This window comes from Mya arenaria, chromosome 13 (genome assembly GCF_026914265.1).
Source record: "Mya arenaria isolate MELC-2E11 chromosome 13, ASM2691426v1".
In the NCBI taxonomy this organism is placed as follows: domain Eukaryota; kingdom Metazoa; phylum Mollusca; class Bivalvia; order Myida; family Myidae; genus Mya; species Mya arenaria.
This window is the reverse complement of record NC_069134.1, coordinates 56,590,745-56,610,085: the sequence shown is the minus strand read 5'-3', so window position 1 is coordinate 56,610,085 and position 19,341 is coordinate 56,590,745. Positions and strand designations below refer to the sequence as shown.

General features: G+C 35.6%; 1 protein-coding gene across 1 annotated transcript; it reads left to right on the top strand.

Moving 5' to 3' along the window:
* Positions 1-1,998: 1,998 nt before the first annotated feature.
* On the top strand, positions 1,999-18,421 carry LOC128213319 (uncharacterized). Its single transcript, XM_052918922.1, has 13 exons — positions 1,999-2,105; positions 2,856-2,953; positions 3,417-3,621; positions 4,265-4,358; positions 5,293-5,469; positions 5,891-5,999; positions 6,770-6,865; positions 7,721-10,058; positions 10,988-11,150; positions 11,547-11,624; positions 11,863-12,003; positions 13,103-13,190; positions 16,564-18,421. The coding sequence occupies exons 2-13, from the start codon at positions 2,872-2,874 to the stop codon at positions 16,644-16,646; spliced, it is 3,654 nt and encodes a 1,217-aa protein (XP_052774882.1). The 5' UTR covers positions 1,999-2,105; positions 2,856-2,871; the 3' UTR covers positions 16,647-18,421.
* The last annotated feature ends 920 nt before the right edge of the window (positions 18,422-19,341 follow it).

Genomic DNA, 19,341 nt, shown 5'->3' with positions numbered 1-19,341 from the left:
CAAAAACAAGAATACAAATATAGCCATCTGTAGCTAAACGCTCTTTTATCCACGAGTAACGTGCAATGACCTCTGGTTTGTTTAATATTTATGATTTTGAAGGCTATTTTCTGTAAATATCTGGTTTATTTCATTATAATGATATAGCAGGCTATTTTCGTAGTCAAATGCTATTTTCGCGAAAATAGGGTTTTTTCGCTAACTAGCTTTACCCCGAGAAATACGATAAATGACATCTAGAAAAATTCCAAAGCTCTGATTATTGGTTTTGGTTCCATTTCTCTATTCTTATTTAATGTAAAAAATAAATTTGATATTACATTATCTTAAAAATCTCTTGTAAGAATGGTACATTTTAAAGCAAGACTCGCGGTCAGTGCATTGTCAAGAAAATGTTGTGAGAACAGGAGTTTCGCCCAGTATGTATATACGTACGCTGTTGATGTCGATGCCCGGGTTGCCTCACTTTTTCAATACTAAAACTTCGTCAAGACTAGAGAGTGCGTTGACACGTATTGATTTCCCTACATGTTTTTTTTTTACTTGAAATGTTCATGTACATATATATAGAGAGAGTTACAATGCTTATCAGTGTTGTGAATCTTTTCTGGCCCGTTTTCCCATTTTGGTATGCATCAGCAGGATAATATTATATAGCAGACTTACTAGACACAGACATCATGCCCCTGGTACAGCATGTTCTCTTTTAATCATTGGGTCGTAGCTCTCTATATATTTATATGAAAAACTACAGAAACAAGTCCAGTAGTCAAACGTTTAAACATAACCCCGTTTAATGACACAGGGTCAATGCCAATGACATAAAACGCAAACACAAACAATCACAAACCATGAACGTGGAACAACAACACAAAATTCCACAAACAACACACTACATATATAATATATTAAATTAGGGTGTTTATCAAGGATTGTTAGGTGAGGTCAAAATGTTAATTTACTGGGGTGTATTTAAAATAACGTTGTTATCTCTAAGCGAATGAAATAAAGGCGAGGAATCACAAACTGTTTCTCCTTTCTCTGAACCTGGGCCAAGCATTATGAAACCACACCATTACCTACATATATTAGGCGGATCCGTGCCCTACTGGTAACGCACTTGACTGTCAATCCAGGGGTCACTGGTTCGATTCCCCGTCGCAGCACTAAAAATACTAATCGTCATTCGGGAGGGACGTTAAAAGGGGGTCCCGTGTGACAGTGCTATACACTAGTGCACGTTAAAGAACCAGGGTAGCTCTAACCAGGGTTACATTCTGTCTATGCACTATGTTCCAAAAACCTAAAATGACTAACAATCTTAACGGAGTACTCACCGACTGATATGCAAGGCCCGAGATCTATAATTCAGAGATAACGGTATATTAACCTTATTTTAACCAAGATCTTGCTTAGAGGTACAAAGAACAAGATCGAAAAAACAACACTTTTAGACCATTTTTAAAATATCGCTATTAGTAATGTTAGAGAAACTACCTCGATCGTATACAATTTTACCTGAATGCAATTGATGTAGCATCTATATTATGTGATTTGCCTCCAAAAAACAAAACAAACCTTTTTTTGAATTTCCATTTCCTGTAGCAAACATTCCGCAATGATGACCATTTTGGCTGTTTATTGATGTGCTATGCATGTATTGGCCATTCTCATTCATCAGAGGTTCGATCGTGATAAAGAATGATATGCATACTCGTACATCATCTTTTGACATAATACCAAATCAGACAAATAAAATATGTTTCTATAGTGTCGACTTGAAAAAAATACAAACAAATGTCCAGTACATTAACGCCTGGTTTATGAAATGTGAATTCAGGGTCAAACCAAAATTATCAACGTATAAGACTTAACTCCCATAAACCCATTGTGTACACACCGGTCTATTTTTGAGACCGGTGTGTACACAATGCCGATAAACCGGCACTGTTTAATATTGGTTTTCTGTAACCGTTGTGATACAAAATCGATTAAGTTTCCGTATCCATAATTAAGTTCAGACTGCGGGATTTTTAAAGATTTATTTTTTCAATATTTATAGTGTTCGATACAACTGTATTCATTTGAAACCAGTTTTAGCTAAGGTACGTTTATGCAGGTACATTCACAAGACAATTTAACGTATATTTAGGAATCCCGATCATTTCGTCTCTGTAATGCACCAGTCAATTATAACCACGGCCCCCCACTGCCCCAGGTCCGGGCGGATAGCCGGGGAAATGGGCCGTGTTTTTACCTTCCAGGTGGCCCCGCAGTGCCGGGTGAATGCGATGGTTTTGTGTTCGCAAAAATATAGCGAGGAATGGGCCTTACCTAGGGGGTGCGGGGGATTTGGCAGGGATTTTACACGAGGTTGGCTGGGCCAAAGTCAAAGTCCCCGCTATTCCCCGGACCTGGGAGGGCCGTGGTTGCAAATGACTGGTGCATAACCTATTCGGCCTGGTCCAATTCGACCCAGTTAGTGGCACATTTTCGCTCCACTATAATATTTATCCAAGGTTTACAAGTTAACCAACTTAACCAAATGAAACGTCCCAAAAGCGTCTTTAAAAAAGATGATTGGAGTTTGGTTTTTTGGCATCAAACCGGAGAAGTGGGTTTCCTGTGCGTACTCCCAGTTTCTTGTAAAATCTTGCCAATGAATAAGAGTGATTAATATAATGTTGTTGTAATTTGTTTCACAATCGTAAAACATATCATTTTAAATTAAAATATATAAAAAGGGTATCAACAAATTTAAAGGCTTTTTTCTCTCAAAGGCATTATAAATTAAAGTTATTATTTGTCTTTCAATTACACCGAGTGAAATTTTTAAAATGTCTCTCATATTGCAGTTTCAGGTTTCTTGCAATGGACACTGAAAATGAGGATCCATTTATGTCAGAAGAGGATTTGCCTGCTACTCAAGTGGTTGATGACAGGATTTTGAAAGGTTCCTATTGTCTGTGTGTGTTATCCTTGACCAAATTTCCCAAACACAAGTTAAGGTCATTTCCCAAACTACCCTCCCCAAAATACCCTGTTTCAGTCAATGTTTTATTTAAAAAACAAAAGTATCAAATGACATGAAAGTTTCTTGAAATAATTCATGTTTTGATAGGTTTGAATTCTGCCTGAGCACACCATTTGCGGGTTAAAGTTTGCTGAGCAGTTAGCTGCATTTGAATATATATTTTGGAATAGCATAAGCATGCTACATAGGAAACAGAATTCAATATAATATTATGATTCTAAATTTGTTTTTAGCTGGTTAGAATTTACCATTTAAAAAATTTTTTTTTATCAAAACATAAGGAAACTGGTCGGTAACATTATTTATTGGGACGATTCAGCCCAAAGTTATTGAAAACCCTGTAAATGTTAATGAATTTATAAGCCTATTTCCCTACTTACAGATGTTGTTGCCTATGCTGAGGTTAGGTCAGGCCATGATAACCGTACAGAGTCTGTGAGACGTGAGCTGGAACAGCTAGGAGCCACAGTTGTTAAGAAGTTTGAGGATAATGTCACTCATGTTGTGCTCAGGGAGGGTAGCAAACGTACAATCAACAAGGCCAAGAGGAAAGGAGTGCACCTTGTCTCTGTTCTCTGGGTTGAAAAGTAGGTAAACGTTTTTTGCCTTGTTACTAATTATATTATTTGACCTAAAAAATTCTTTTAGATCAGGTTAGTTACCCGACCCTACCTACAAATATAGGTGCCGACTCTACCGTTTTTAAAGTCTGTCACCTGTGTTGTAAACCAAAATAATAGATTTTCCTTTTCATCTCATAGGCATTACAAGTTAAAATAGCATATTCGGTAATCAATGACATTCAGAATTTCTCCTACTTGTAGGTTTTAGGTGATGGACAATATAGTGTTTAAACACACATTTTATAGTTGTGTTGACCCAGGAATTTTTTGTAAGACTATAAACACACATATGTGTTAGGAAATATGTTTTATAGGTTTAAACTAAGCTGTAGCGCATAACCTTGATTTTTTGTACAACAAAACGCAAATATATGTGAGGCAGGATGTTTTATAGTTTTAGACTACACCCTGGAATTTTTGTATGACTAAACACACATATATGTGAGGAAAGAATAAAGATTGTTTAATAGTTGTAGACTAAACCCTGGAGTTTTTGTTTGACTAAACTCAAATATATGTCAGAAAAGATGTTTTGCAGTTATAGACTATACCTTGTATTTTTGTATGACTTTGAACACACATATATGTGAGAAAATATGTTTTATAGTTGTAGACTAAACCAGGAACATGTCTCAGAGAGGATGTATCCAGCGATTGTACCAAGCCTCAAGGGAACTCCGCTGCTCAGGACAAAACTTAAGGTGACACCTTTAATCTATCTCTAGAAGTTAAGTATTTTGTTAAACAAGTCTGGATTCTTAGCATGCCCTTCTTAGCATTACATTTGCACACTCCCTGCTTTGGGAAGTATTGAATTGGGAAAGCTTAGAAAGCTTTTTACATGTGCAGAGCACAGGCAGCAGTTTTGTTCAATGTTGACAAAACACAATCTTTGGCCATGGCCCATGTTATAAAAGTATAAAATGAGGTATTAAAGAAATATTGTTGTAATTTTGGTTAATATTAAGATTTTTGTGAAAAATGTTACCGGTAAGCAATGTTTCAATCATTTTTGGTGGTGAAATTCAAAAGAAAACAACACTTTCTATAGGGAGGGAGGTCAATGTAACTGCTGCCTGTGATGCAGCGGCTTGCAAGCTTGTACTACTGGTAATTTTGATAGCGCACCTGCGTTCTGACAACTTTTTTTCTTTTTTTTTTGTCTTGGAAAGAGCCGATTTTTGAAAAAATGCATGGAAACCAGTTATATAAGACTACAGACAAAAAGTTAGATTGCAGATTTTAATACTAAAGTTAAAAAAATGTACGATTTAAGCTACAAAACTTTAATTTTCGAATGGAAATATGAAAATCTGTGATCTGATCTTTTGTCAGCAATGTTTTATCATTGGTTTGCCAATATTTACGGAAAAATTTGCTCTTTCCAAGACAAAAAATAAAAAAGTTGTTAAAGGGTAAATCTATGAGAGTGCAGCTCTAAATTTAAAGATTGAAAAGGTCTTTAAAAGATTAGAAGATATCTACGTGTTAAGATGAGCACTGAAGTCTCACAGAAAATGATAACTTATTACAAGGTGAACGAATTAATTATTTGAACATTTTATAAATCAAGCTAGACATTTTTAACTGTAATAACATACATTTCCTTTTATACTGTCATTTATGTTTTTCCAGAAAGCAAAGTCAATGCAGCCATTGGACTTTGAAGAAGAGCTTGCCAGCAGCACAGAGCGGCTTAAACGTAAACGCACACGCCTTGAGAACATGAACAAGCTGCTGTCTAACGGAGACACCCCTCGCAACTCACCACATATGGAGATTCTAGCTTTCGACACACAGCCACGCTCTCCGGTATAACTAGTTGTAGACTTGCATTATCTGAAACTTTTATATATGATGTACTTTTTTGCCTCAACATACTAAGGTCTAAAAAAATAAACCCATGTTTAGGTCAACCTGACCCTTCCTTGCAAACTGCTTGACACAAGAGTGTATTTTTTTACTGGAGTACCCGGAGAAAACCCACTTGTCCGACTTGGTGACCACAAACCAAACTCACATGCGCCCAGGCTGGATATCGAACCCAGGTGGCTTATTAATTTGTTTCTTAAATACTATAATTGCTTACAAAAAAAGCTCTCAGGGGAAAGCCTTATAAATGTTAAAACTAAAAAATGAAAACTTAACAGTAGCATTTACTGTATGAATCATGAATGGATTATCTAAAATGTGCCCTCATTATAAAATCTGTATTACATCATTATTGTAACAGGATGAGAACTATGTGCTGACCCCCATTCGTCTGACGATCCCCGACACCCCGCCCAGCATGAGGGAATGGAAGAAAAAAGTACTGATGGCAAGGGAAGGTCAGGATGGAGGTAAGGATACAATCAAGCTGTTATGAATCGGGGGTATACCGGGGATAGCCAGGGAAATGGGCCGTGTTTTTACCTTTCACCGCAGTGCCGGATGAATGCGGTGGTTTTGTCTTCGTGCAAAATATAGACAGGAATGGGCCTTACATAGGCTCCCTGGGGGCGGGGGCATTTGGCAGGGATCTGACCATCAGTTCATCCCCGCAAGGCGAGGATTTTACCCGGGGTTGGCTGGACTGAAAGTCAAAGTCCCCGCTATTTTCCGGACCTGGGGGGTGGGGGTGGGGCCCTTGTTACAATTGACTGGTGCATAACTGCTTAGCTCAAGTCATTGAAACAAGTCTTGATATTTAAAATTAAGATTTTGAACTATCCTTGCAATCATTTTACCAGCACAGGGCTTATGCTCATTTTGACCACTAAAAATGGACTAAAAACTTGAAACATATTTTAGTGTAATTGGTAGCAATTGAGAAAGTTGAAGGTTGTGCTTATTTGAGTACCCCGGTATGCTTTTTACGCAACAGTCTATCCTTAATTACAAGCACGCACATATCTAAATATATATACATTAGAGCTTAAGCTAGGTTTTAAAAAGGACAGTGTGCTGCAGAAGAGGGACAGGTTGCTAAGGTAGAAAAGGGTACATTGTATTGGACTGTCAAGAACTTGAACATTATGATAATGTTAGGAATGGTGTTTTATTGAAGTCATATTACGTTTCAACTGCCAAATATCTAAAATATATATACATATTTATTTATTTTCTTTAGCTGGTGGTGATCAAGGCTCAGTGACCAGCATGTGTGATGATGAAAGTGACATTGAGAGACTAGCCATCCTCAAACCGATCCAGAAAACACTCTTTGGTGAGTGGTGACTGCTTTTCTCTGCTTTATACAGGGTTTTCAATTGACCCGAGCTCCCGGGTTTTGACGCTAAAACGTTGTAAATAACCTGAAGTTGTAAGTACAAAGTATGAGTCAACCTTGACCCCGGGGAATTTCAGTGCAAGCATTTATGAATAAAGAGATTTTCCAGCAAAAAAATGTCAAATTTTGCTACCCATTGACGAGAAATAAACATGTTGTTGAGTTGTTGCTAGGCAACCTGGTGATCAAATGTTTTGCAACTTTTCTCCGCCTACTATGATGTCAAACAGGAAATTATATATTGTTATTTAAGACGCTTTGTTTGATTGCATAATTGATCATCACCCTAGCAAATCTGCCCTCGTTTAAAAAAAAATAAATCATTGAATATGCAAATTATGTACAAATTTGATGTTAATAATGATGTGTGTTTTCTTTCATTGTTGTTTCTCTCTCAACCTTTTGGGAATGCTTAAAAATGAACAAGAATGCTTCACAAAATTTCACAGAAAAGAAAAAAGGATGTGATAAATGTTGTATCTTAAAGCATTCATCAAGACTTCCATGCAAAATACAGATTGGGGGTCATTTTTATATGAAATAATAAAAAAGTGATAAATTGTATATCTAATATTTGTTATTTTTTTAAAAACTAGAATTGGTAATTCAATTTTACATTTCAGGAAAAAGTAAATGTGTTATATTGGGATTGGGAGCGAAGTTCGGCCATAAATTGGTTAAGGAAAAAAAATGCTTTTAAATCAGTTTTGTTGTTGAATGTTAACCCAACTTTCAGGTTTGCCGTTGAAAACTTTAACAAGCACATAAAATGATCAGTTTGCTTGTTTACAGATGGAGAGGAGAGTGGTCCAGAGTCAGTGGACGACGACATCCATCGCTATGCCAGCAGCATTAACCAGACCTTGAACAAGAGCAACCAGTCAAGTCCGGACACTTCATTACATCTTCTTGACTCACAGGAGATTGCTAGTGTGGTCAAAACTGGTGTGAACTGTAGGGCTTTTGGGAATGCGGTTGATGATGTTGTTAAAGAGATTGCAGATGTTGATGGTCTAACAGTAGGGGGTGATGATAATTGTGATGGTGAAGGAGATGGAACTGAAAGAACTGAGGCTGGTTTGACTAAGCTGAAAGGAAAAGAATTACTACTAAATGATATTGAAACTGCAAATAGGTCTTTAATAGAAGACAGGGTACGAAATTGTTATAATTTTGAAAATGATGGTTCAGAGTTTGGTAGTGAAAAGAAGAGGCATAATGCCCAATTTTGTAGTACCCAAAACAAAAAACATGTTCCTTATATTGATAGTGATGCAACTGACATGTCTCCAATAGTTTGTAGAGTGAATGGTATTGGACATATTGGGAAGGAACTTAAAAATATCTCAGAGAAAGTTCGACACAGCAGTGTAATGAAACTGCATAGTAATGGACACTTTGATGAAATTGAAGGTTTTGGGAATATTTCTCCAGTGGTAGCTAGGGCGAAGGATAAATTTGTGCCAAATGAAGGGAGAACTCTTTGTGACACAGGTGACCAAAAAGGTTTGTCAGATGGTGCTGAAGTGATACATGAAGAGGATAAGACTGCAGCAAAGAAAAATCAGAAAAATGCTCGTAGGAAAACTAAAGTTGATTTTGATCACACAGCAGATCATAATCAAAGTGTTGGAGAATCTGGCAAACTGCAGAAAAATAAACAGAAAAGTACAGAAACCTTATCGGAAAACACGAAGCCAAATAGAAGAAAGTCGAGGAGACTGTCCATTAAACAAGTGATGGAGTCTTTAAATGAGACAGATAGTGTTGGCAATACTCCGGGTGAAAATTGTGATAGAATGGACAGTGGAAATGATTCCACAAAAACAAGCAAAGAGATGGATTGCGATATTGAGCGTCTTAACAGTTCTGTGAAAGGACAGTTGTTGGATGACATCATTCATTCAGATCGAGCACATTTATTAGCTCAAAGAGGTGAGACAATGAAGAAAACTTTTGAAGATGAGTCTAAAGATAAAGAAGTGGAAGATAAGGAGCCTAAGTTAACCAAGTATAAAGGAAATTTGGAAGGTCACTTGGAAGATACTTATGAAAATGTTGTGAAAGCTAAAGGGCCTAAGTTTACAAAATCTAAGTCTGCATCAGATTTGGCTTGTCCTGAGCCAAGTAGAAGAAACAGTAGGAGTAGAAGGAGTGTTTGTGTTAAAGGAACGGGTTTGGTTAATGAGGAGACAACTGTACAAAACAGTAAAGATGGTGTAACTAAAGGAATGCCCCAGAAAGGAAGAAAGAAAAAATTGATGTCTTTGACGGATCTAACAGACCAGCATTCGGTTTTGGTTGATCCGAAGAAGAGTTCAGACACTGATAAACCTCTGGAGTCTTGTAAAGAAAATAATGGAAAGGGACGGAAAAATGTGATGAGCAAGAAGACAGATGCTAATGAAATTGTGATTAGTTGTGATAGTGTATATCCTAATGAAACTGCTCATAAGGGTAAGAAAGGTGGCAAAAGAAAAAGTGTAGACACTTCTGTTGAAGAAGCTGATGAAAGTTCACCTAGTAATGATAAACCTAAGAGAGGTAGAAGGAAGAAGGCTGTCAAAGATTCAAAAGCTGGGGTCAAAGATGATGTGGATGATAGTAAATGTAATAAAACCTCAGGTAATAAACGATCCAGCTCAGCTAAACCTGATCCTGGAAGAACCAACAAAGCAAATAAAAGAAAAGATTTTCAGGTCAATGATACTCATATTGAAGATGATGAGGATAAGAGAAAATCTGGAAACGATTCCTTACAGCCAGGGCCTATAACAAAAATCCATGATGTAACAACACAGCTCAATTTGACCAAGGATAATAGCTTGGTGTGCTCTATTAGAGAGACAACATTATCCATGTCAATGTCAAGGGCGTATAATGACTCAGATGTTTCAACACTTCTAAGAAATCCAAGGCGGAGTGTGGATGAGTTTAACCTGTCACGAAAACAGAATAAGAAACAAAAAGTTGGGAAAAGATCTGTGTTAAATACAATAAACGAACCTGACTCAAATTACAGTACAGCCTCTGAGTCGGACCATAGTGTTGGAGGAGGAAAGAGGGTTCGACTGAACAGCTCTGGGAAAGTTATCAGACCGTCGCTCGTCATGACTAACCTACATTCTCAGTAAGATACGTCTTTACATGATAATTGTTAAAAATAAAATAATGTTCCTCTGTTGGGAGAACGAGTTTCTTACCAAAATTTTACACTAGATAAAACCCTAGGAAAGATAATTCACATGAGAAAAATGTTGAGAACAATTTAGTAGTATCAGATTTCATTTTTAAATTATAAATATTTGGTGAAATCAGTCTAAAATTGACTTGAAAAAAATGTCAAATTCTATAGAAAACAACTTCCTACTATCTAGTTAATATTCTGAAATCTTACATGTCAGAACTTTCCTTCATGTCAAATCAGATGAAATGGTAATCATCTGAAACTATCTGTTTTACCAGCACCTATCAAATAAAGATAATCATTTTCGTAGCAGTTTGAAAGTCAGGCTGTCTTTTACCATCTAATACCAGTTTGAATGATTATCGGTTGAAAGGTTATCGTTTTCAATCTTATACCGGTTTGAATGGTTATTGTTTTTAACCTTTTTGTTAATATACTGGTTTGAATGGTTATTGTTTTTAACCTTTTTGTTAATATACTGGTTTGAATGTTTATCATTTTCAAACTCATACCAATTGAAATGGTTAAAGTTTTCAATCTTAGACCGGTTAGAATGTTAATCATTTTCAAACTTGTACCATTTTGAATGGTTATCTTTTTCAACTTTATTTTGGTTTATATGGCTATTGTTTTTATCCATTAACCTGTTTGAATGGTTATTGATTCCAACATTATACCAGTTTAAATGGGTATTGTTAACTTTTACCAGTTTCAATGGCAATCATTTTCAACCTTATACTAGTTTGAATGGTAAATGTCTTCAACTTTATATCGGTTTGAATTGTTAATGTTTTCAACCTTATATCGGTTTGAATGGTTTATCCCATTTGCACTGCTTGATTGTTTTTCAATTAAGATTGTCCATGTTTCAGTGAGCAAGATGTCATCATATCGGTTGTGAAGAAGCTAGGTGGATTTGTGATATCCGAGTCTGTGAGCGACACGACCAGCCATGTGATATGTGGGGAGGCAAGACGTACACTCAATGTGCTGCAGTGCCTTGTTAGAGGGTTATGGCTTGTCACAAAGGAATGGGTGGGTAGATTTTGAATGCTTATCGGGTTTTTTTGAGAGTCAATCAAAGGTTAAGATTACAGTCAACAGTCAGATGAAATCTTTGACCAAAATAAATAGTTCAAATGTGTTTTCGCTTTCATTGAAATAATTTTTATTGAAAACACTTATTATTCAATCTACCACGTCTTTCTGACAAGCCAGTTCTAAGAAACATTTTACTACCAAAAAAAATTTGGACCAAGATTTAAACCTGCGACAACTTTGATGGAATTGAGTAAATTAGCATTTTGCTAAAAGGACAACCGATGTACATGTTAATATATCAGTGATATGTTTGACAGGTTTTATGTTCCCTAGAGTTGGTAATGTGGATTGAAGAAGATATTAATGTTATTGTATTATTGTGTCTGACAGGTTTTACTTTCCCTAGAGGCAGGACGATGGATTGAAGAACAGGAGTTTGAGGCCCATGAAATTTACCCATCGTGTAGGGTATGTGCAAATATACATGGGAAAAACAACATTCTTTTACAACCTTGTTTTGTTGGATCATGCTTTTCGTGTTGTATTATGCATCATCAGCATTTTGCTTTTTGCATTTAGCTAGTAAAAGCTTTAATAATTTGTTGATACTTGCTTTTTGACTGAAAATAGAAAGAAATCAGATGATTATGTTTTGTTGCTATGCTCTTGGTTTAAAAATTTTCATATAAACTTTCTTATTACCCAGGTGAGCAGATTGGAGCGTGAGAGGTCGCCAGGGTTCTACCGTCAGTCCTTATTCTCCTCAATAGGTCCTGTATACATTTCTGGTAGGGCCAGTCCACCCCGTCAACACCTCGTACAGTTCTTAAAGCTTGCAGGTGGCCAGGTAAGGAAAAATGAATTTTCGTTGCATTGGTCTTATACTAGTTTTTTTTTTCAAAGATATGTTTTTATACACCTGTTTTAAAACAAAAAATGGTACATATTTTATTTTTACCTGCAGTTTACGGGTGAGTGGGCTGGTGGTCTGGCATATGACGTCTAGTATATTGTCCACTCATAACTTTAGATGCATTTGTCACCAAATTTTGTCAGAATGTGTAATGTCATAATAAGTTTAAATACCAGCCATGTTGCTCCAGTCACTCCAGAGTAATAACTCTTGAATTGGCAAAACTGTATTAACAGTGTCTGCTCTCTACATTTAGCTTGAGGTACAACCACTTATCACCAAACTTGGTGTTCTCATACTAGGATGTCTGATTTTGTGACATTTGGCATCTTGTTTATCTATTTGTCATAGCATTGGTGTCAATGTCATGGCCATTTGGCATTTACAGGCCTTCCAGCGTTCCTACTTTTTCCTACTGTTTTTTTAACAGCTTCCTACTTTTTTCTAAAAAACTCCTACTATTCCTACTTTTTTGAAAATAAAGTCCGCAAAAATATTAAAGTTTGATTTTTGTGCTAGTTTTATTTGCAGAAAATGAAAAAAAGATGTCAAACTGGCTGGTTTCTGTTGTTGAAAGGTGTAGCAACATGTTCCACTTTGACGAGCATCATCTTTTCACCCACACAGTTCAGCAACAGAAACCGACCAAGCATCATTCACTAAAATATTCAATGTGGCATATAGAATGGTATGATTTCGCATTAAAAACATCTCCTCTAGGTAATTTAATAGCTATTAATATACATATTTAACCAGAAATATTCCAACTTTTCCTACTTCTTTGTAAAAAATATTCCTACTATTTCCTTCTTTTCTGTCAGAAAACCTCCTACTTTTTTCCTACTTTTTTGTTAGTGACTGCTGGAAGACCTGCATTTAGGGACAAATTTAATGTTGACCATAACTTAAATATGTTTAAAATATTAGCTTTGGACACCTTGATAAATGATTTCATGATTGGCGATTTTATTAGGGTGCTAATACTGTATATGTGTGTGTGTATGTTAAAATACAGTTTTCCTATATTTGCCAGGTGACTGGGAACCGTGAGAGGGCAAGTGTGTATGTAGGCAGTGACTTCCACCCTGGTCTCACGTGTGTAAAACCCAGCTGGATACTTGGTAAGCTATTACATCGCACTTTAATACTTGAAATTGTTTCAATTTCGTACGGTATTTTCCATTTTTGTTACAGCTGAATTTCTTGTAGGAATCCATAACAATATCTACTTATTGTTGATTGTTCATTTCTGTAAGAAAAAGTCAATCGAGTTGTTGGCGATGAACATAAACTTGACCATCGCTAAAAAACATTTGAGTTACTCCATGGACCTATAAACCATGGATTGGCAACTGCCTGATATCGGTGAAACGATAAGAAATAATAATTTACCAACAATCCTTAGCGCGCGCTCGGCAAATATCGGAAAATTCCACCGAATCTTTGATCGGTGATTAACGGCGATCTTCGGTTATTTCCACCAGCTCTGCTGATAATTATTTTTAAAACCGCGATCGACATGTCGCATGTAATATGTTTGTAGTTTGTCGTTATTGCATTTTCTCTAATCATCAGAGTATTAATCAGGACCTAATATATTCCTGATTAAATTTATATTTAGTTTTAATTAATGTTTTCCTTCATGTATATATTCGGCCGATGTCGGACGTCTCGAAAACGACCAAACGGTAAGATCTCGGAATGAAATCGCGCTGCACGCGTGAGTTTGAGCTAATCGGATTAACACAGATGAGAGTTGCCAATCCATGGTTTATAGGTCCGTGGTTACTCACATGAAACTTAATCACATGTTACCATCACAAAAAGTGTGTAAATCATCATTCATGGTCCGTAACCCCAGCTTTAATAATTGTTGGTTCATGCCCCTTGACCAATTGAAAAGCTGAACCTTGATATACATGTAGTTAGTTATTCATTGTATGATCAATCATTTATATGAATTATTTGTGCTTTGGGGATTAAAGCATGTTCCTCCTTCACTCCCAGTTTGCAAGAAAAAGGAATTGAAAAATTGACAATTGAAGTTTACAAGTCTGGCAAAGTATTTGGTTCAAAACAAAACAACAATGAAGGGGAATGCAATTGTAGATTAAACTGACATACTTTGATGAAAGTCCTGCTCTGCTCTGAAAACATTTATTTCCTGAACCGTCTTTGAATATATTTGTGCTTTATAAGATACTTTATGGTTGTTTCATCTTTAAAGCATCTTGATTGTCACGGTTTTGTTTCTGTTCAGTAACTTTAGAATGACTTCTTGTAGAGTCTTTAAACATTTGCTATGGTCAGTAGAAAATTCTGATTGATTTTCAGGTTAGAAATGAGAATGTCAAAAGGATCATGGTGACATTGCTTGACAGGTGAATTTAAGAGACCGAATTCTATTGACAACAAAAAATGTGTGGAGTAGGAATGACTCTTGTACCAAGAAATCATGTTACGGACCATACTTTATGAATCAGGGATGATAAAATTCCGGATTAATCCGGAATTCCGGATTTAAGGCCCCACGGATCGATTTTGAGATTTATGTAAATCCGTTGAGTTTTTTCTTGGGGGGAGGGGTACAGCGAGCGAATCGAGCTCATTTCGAACAATATGGGTACGAAAGGTGAGTTTTCCGGAAGTGTAAAGCCGGAAATTAACGAACCTATTTACGTCTTGGCAATCGAGCTATATGATTGGTTAAGATAGCATCCGGTGATTACGGAAATTACCGATGGGACTAGAAGACAGTATCCGGATGGTCGTATCCGGATATGACAGACGACGAAGACGAATAAACGGGTATTGGAAAATTGGGGAAAAAACGACCACCACAAACTTCAAAACATAGATTCGTCTATTTAAAGGGTATATTTGCCATTTATTTTTAAGAGGAATTCCCGAAACGTTTCTTTTTAAGTTTATAGAAAGTGATCAAACTAATAATGAATTTTGCGCATGTAGCATTATTTCGGACATCCCGATTCGGATTGTGTCATAATAATCGATTTTTATTTTACAAATTTTATTTGGCTGATTGAAGTTTACGCTGTAAACCGTTTCTTTATTATTCTCATAATGTTTGAAGCATTGTTCTCAATAAGAATTGGCTGTTGACCACAATGGGAGGTTCAAATGAAAATTGGTTTGGTTCAAATAAAAAAAAAGAATAAATATTTTGTAGTAGTAATACATATTACGTAGAGGCAGTCATTTTATTTTCTATTTGAGACAGTTCAACAAAACTTCTTGAGGACCCAGTTTGAGTGAGATTTAAATTATATAGTTGTAATTTGTATTTCCAGGTATGTTGATGGTTACAAAAGTCAGGGATGAACAGATACCTCAGCCAATGCATCCAGTTGTTCCTGTCAATGACTGACAATTCAATCCAGAGGCAATGATACTTGGATTTATGACTGAACATGCTCCCTGGCACCACAGTAGTGTGTCTTACTTAGGACACTTGCCAAAGATACAAAAGCTCTCAGCGAATTAAAACTTCAAAGGTGTTCAGCATCATACAAGATGACTTACGGAGTGGCTAGCCATTTCAATGATGAACATGTGGAGGAGTTAATGGATCTCGGTTTTGTTTCAACTAAGACAAGTCAACAAACACAATGAGAAAACTGTTTCAGCTATTTTCCTGCTATAGAGAAAGAAATAGTGTTGAGACATTTGGCCTCCTTAAAAATCACAAGGGCTGATTCTGAATCAATTTTCATAGAATTTGAAAGGCTGTTTGAGAGACTTGAACTGCCGTGGGACAATCTAGTTTGTGTGCTCTGGACTCGTTTAACACCATGAGGGGAAAGAATCTGGCTTAGGGACCAGAATATGTCAAAGTCCACGGCTACGCTGTCAAAGCATTTAAGTCCCGTTTGGATATTACTTGGAATAATAAATATAATAATTAATAACATTATATTCTCGTCAAATGTGCAGAACATGGAATAAATACTCTATATGATACATAAAAATTGAATAATTAACACTTACAATAAACATTTGCAAGCATGATAATCGATACGTTGTTCATTATTATAAATCAAACATCCCACAGTGTAGACTGTTGAGTTTTATGGGAAGTGGACAACTGAACCAAAATGTCAGGTACATGTCTAATGCCTGTGACTTCAGGTAGAAAAAAGTAAATTTAACTTTATTTAAAGACAAAGAACTTCACTGCTAAGATTCCTGATAATTGTTCTGATGTCTCCTGTTGAACATAATTATATCTACCAAACCGAAAGGTGTACTCCTTGAACACTTCTAAGGCAAAAAAGGGTATTCGAAACCCTGAAATACGGAAAGCTTTGCCCCCCTTGTCCCCCCACCAGGGCTTTGCCCTGGACCCATCGGGGGCCTTTAGCGGCCCCCTGAACCCCACGCAGACATTTTCAGGATTGGCAACTTGGCTCTGTTATCATCCCTGATGAATGTTACCCTTATACTTACTTAGTAACATAAACTTTGTTGCTTCAGACTCAATTACTGCTCACCAACAACAGCCATTGGACAGATATCTCCTGGACCGGCCGAAACGAGAGAGCAGTCCGGTCTACTAATTAGTAGCTCATCACGGTTTACCAACAACAGCCACTTGACAGATATCTCCTGGACCGGCCAAAACGAGAGACATTCTAGTCTACTAAATAGTATTTCATCACATTTCACCAACAACACTTGACAGATATCTCCTGGACAGACCGATCAAGAGAGTAGTCCAGTCTACTAAATAGTACTTCATCACTGTTAACCAACAATAACAATTTGACGGATTTCCTGGACAGACCGAAACGGCTAACTCTTTTGGCTAAATATCAAATAAATGACTCTATCACATATGGAATTTGTACATATTTTTTTCAATAGCATTTTTTAGCTGAATGTCGAATGTTCATTTAAAAACAAGAGTGACTTTCAATGGGCCGATTGTTAAGTACATTATTAAAATAAACAATGTGACCTCATTGTTAACTTTTAAATGTGAAATATTTTACAATGTGCTTATATATTTGAATATAAACAAGTACACCTTAACAGTTGCCTCAAATCTTGTTAGAAATACTGCAGATCACAAGTGTATCAATTAAATTTTCAGAGCAGTGAAGATTTGAAAGTTAACAACGATGACGTTAACAACGTAGTTAACTTACACAAAGTTCTCAACAATCGGCCGAATGTCTCTCGAATGGGCTTGACAATTGTTAATGTTTGTGAAATTTGTGACCTTATGTGTTTGAATTCTTAATGCATGGTACAGAATTTCAACTCGGTCATAATTGCCAATATTTGATATGAAATATTTTCACATGTCATATGATTTTTCTGAATTATTTAATGATAGTTGCTGTTCTTTCTGAAAATAATTATTGAATGTTTTCTTATTTATTTAAATAGTAAATTTTTAATTCATATAAATCAAAATCAATTAAATGAATTGTGTAGGACATTTTTAAGGCAGCCATGCGCAAAATACATCTTTAAGGGCCTTCCACTGTGCAAAATTGGGTTGGGGTAAGGACTCTACATCTAAATCTTTCAAATTTTCATGTTTTTTCAGGAACAATCTTGTTTTAAAGCTGCATTCTCACAAATTGACAGTTTTGACTTTCTTTTAATTTTTGTCTTAGAATCAGCTGATTTTTGCACGCCTTCGATTCAGTCATATAACATGACTCACAATAGAACAGATCTCAATTTGTAGGGAAAACTGCCGAAAAATAATTAAGCCATAAAACATCAATTTTCAAACGTAAATATGAATAACTGTGATCTGATCTTTTGCCAATGGTATCAAGACATTTACACAAAAACTAGCACATTCCAAGACAAAAAAATTAAAAAGATGTCAAAACAGTTAAAGCTTTGAGTGTATAGCTATTTAAACACACATTCTTTGCAGTATGTTTTGCTCCAGAGTGCCCAATCAACATCGTCTTATGGTTTTCTTGGTATCTTTTCAAATATAAAGTATATTCAAGGAAATAGTCAATTATAATGAATTTGTTTCATTTTATGGTTACAAAAATCTTCATACATTTATTGAAAATGCCAATGCCAAAAGAATATAGAGATTTGGATTTTAAAGAAACCACACACTATTTAAATTTTTTATCACATGTTAATTTAAGTTTGAATCTATAGTAGTACATAAAGTGTTAGCATGGAAATAATTTTATATTTATATTTATGTATCAATATATCCTTTCAATAAGATTTCAGGAGATTTTTTTTCGTGTTTTTGATGTACATGATCATTTTCTCAGACATCTTTCTTTTAACGGAATATTGTAATGTATGGACTAACGAATTGTAAAGAGTAATCAGTATACGAATTGTGCCAGTATTTTCATACTGAGCTTTAATAAAAATATATTTAATTATTAAACTTCTCAGTTTTTCTCAGTTTCTTTGTCCCCATGTTTATGAATTGAAGCTTCCATCTTCAGCATGTCAATTATTTGCAGCAAGTTTTAATTTGTGGACAATTACTTTGTAGACAGCTGTAGCCTTGGAGTTAGATGTTGTTAATGTTTAAAAATTTCATTTGTGTGAAACTTGCACACATAAATAAGTTAAAACCATTTAATTTGTATGAAACTTGTACACGTAAAAAACGTTTAAACCATTTAATAATTTGCATGAAACTTGTACACAAGTTTGCATTAATAATAATGACTTCCACATTTTAACACTCATTTTAATGATTTATAGGAGCAAGTTATGGCCCTTGGGCTACTTCAATAAAGCTCTTAGTACTGAGTTGGAACTATCTTTCTTAGTGTCATAGTTTCATTATTTTGCTACATATTTATGTGAATTGAATTGAAAGTTAACACAAAATGGAGGGAAAAAAAGATGTATTGTTGCGATTTGAAATGTTTATACAGATTTAAGATCATTGAAGTTACAACTTAATTGCTTTATTGAAACGTGCCACAGGTCTTAACACAATAAAAATCGTCAACATTCAAATAAACAATGCACTCGTGTAATGACAATACTGGTTTATGGCAAGGCACATTACTATTGCCATAATGTTTCATGAGTTATCCCCCTTCCTCAACTTGATCTCATTGCGAATTAGCCATATAAATATTAATTCATGGAGCCACTCATGGTTACTCGTGTCATATATTTCAGGGGTCACCCTCTTTTTTGTTAAATACGAATGTAGTCATAGGAACAGCCACAGGATGTTTCCGTAATAAATAGTGGATGGACTCAATATTGTACCCATAATTTTTTTAAACATTT

Coding starts and splice junctions, on each gene's coding strand:
- LOC128213319 (XM_052918922.1), top strand. CDS start 2,872: ATGGACACTGAAAATGAGGATCCATTTATGTCAGAAGAGGATTTGCCT. Junction 2,954..3,416: donor TGATGACAGGATTTTGAAAG/GTTCCTATTGTC, acceptor CCCTACTTACAG/ATGTTGTTGCCTATGCTGAG. Junction 11,625..11,862: donor AAATTTACCCATCGTGTAGG/GTATGTGCAAAT, acceptor CTTATTACCCAG/GTGAGCAGATTGGAGCGTGA.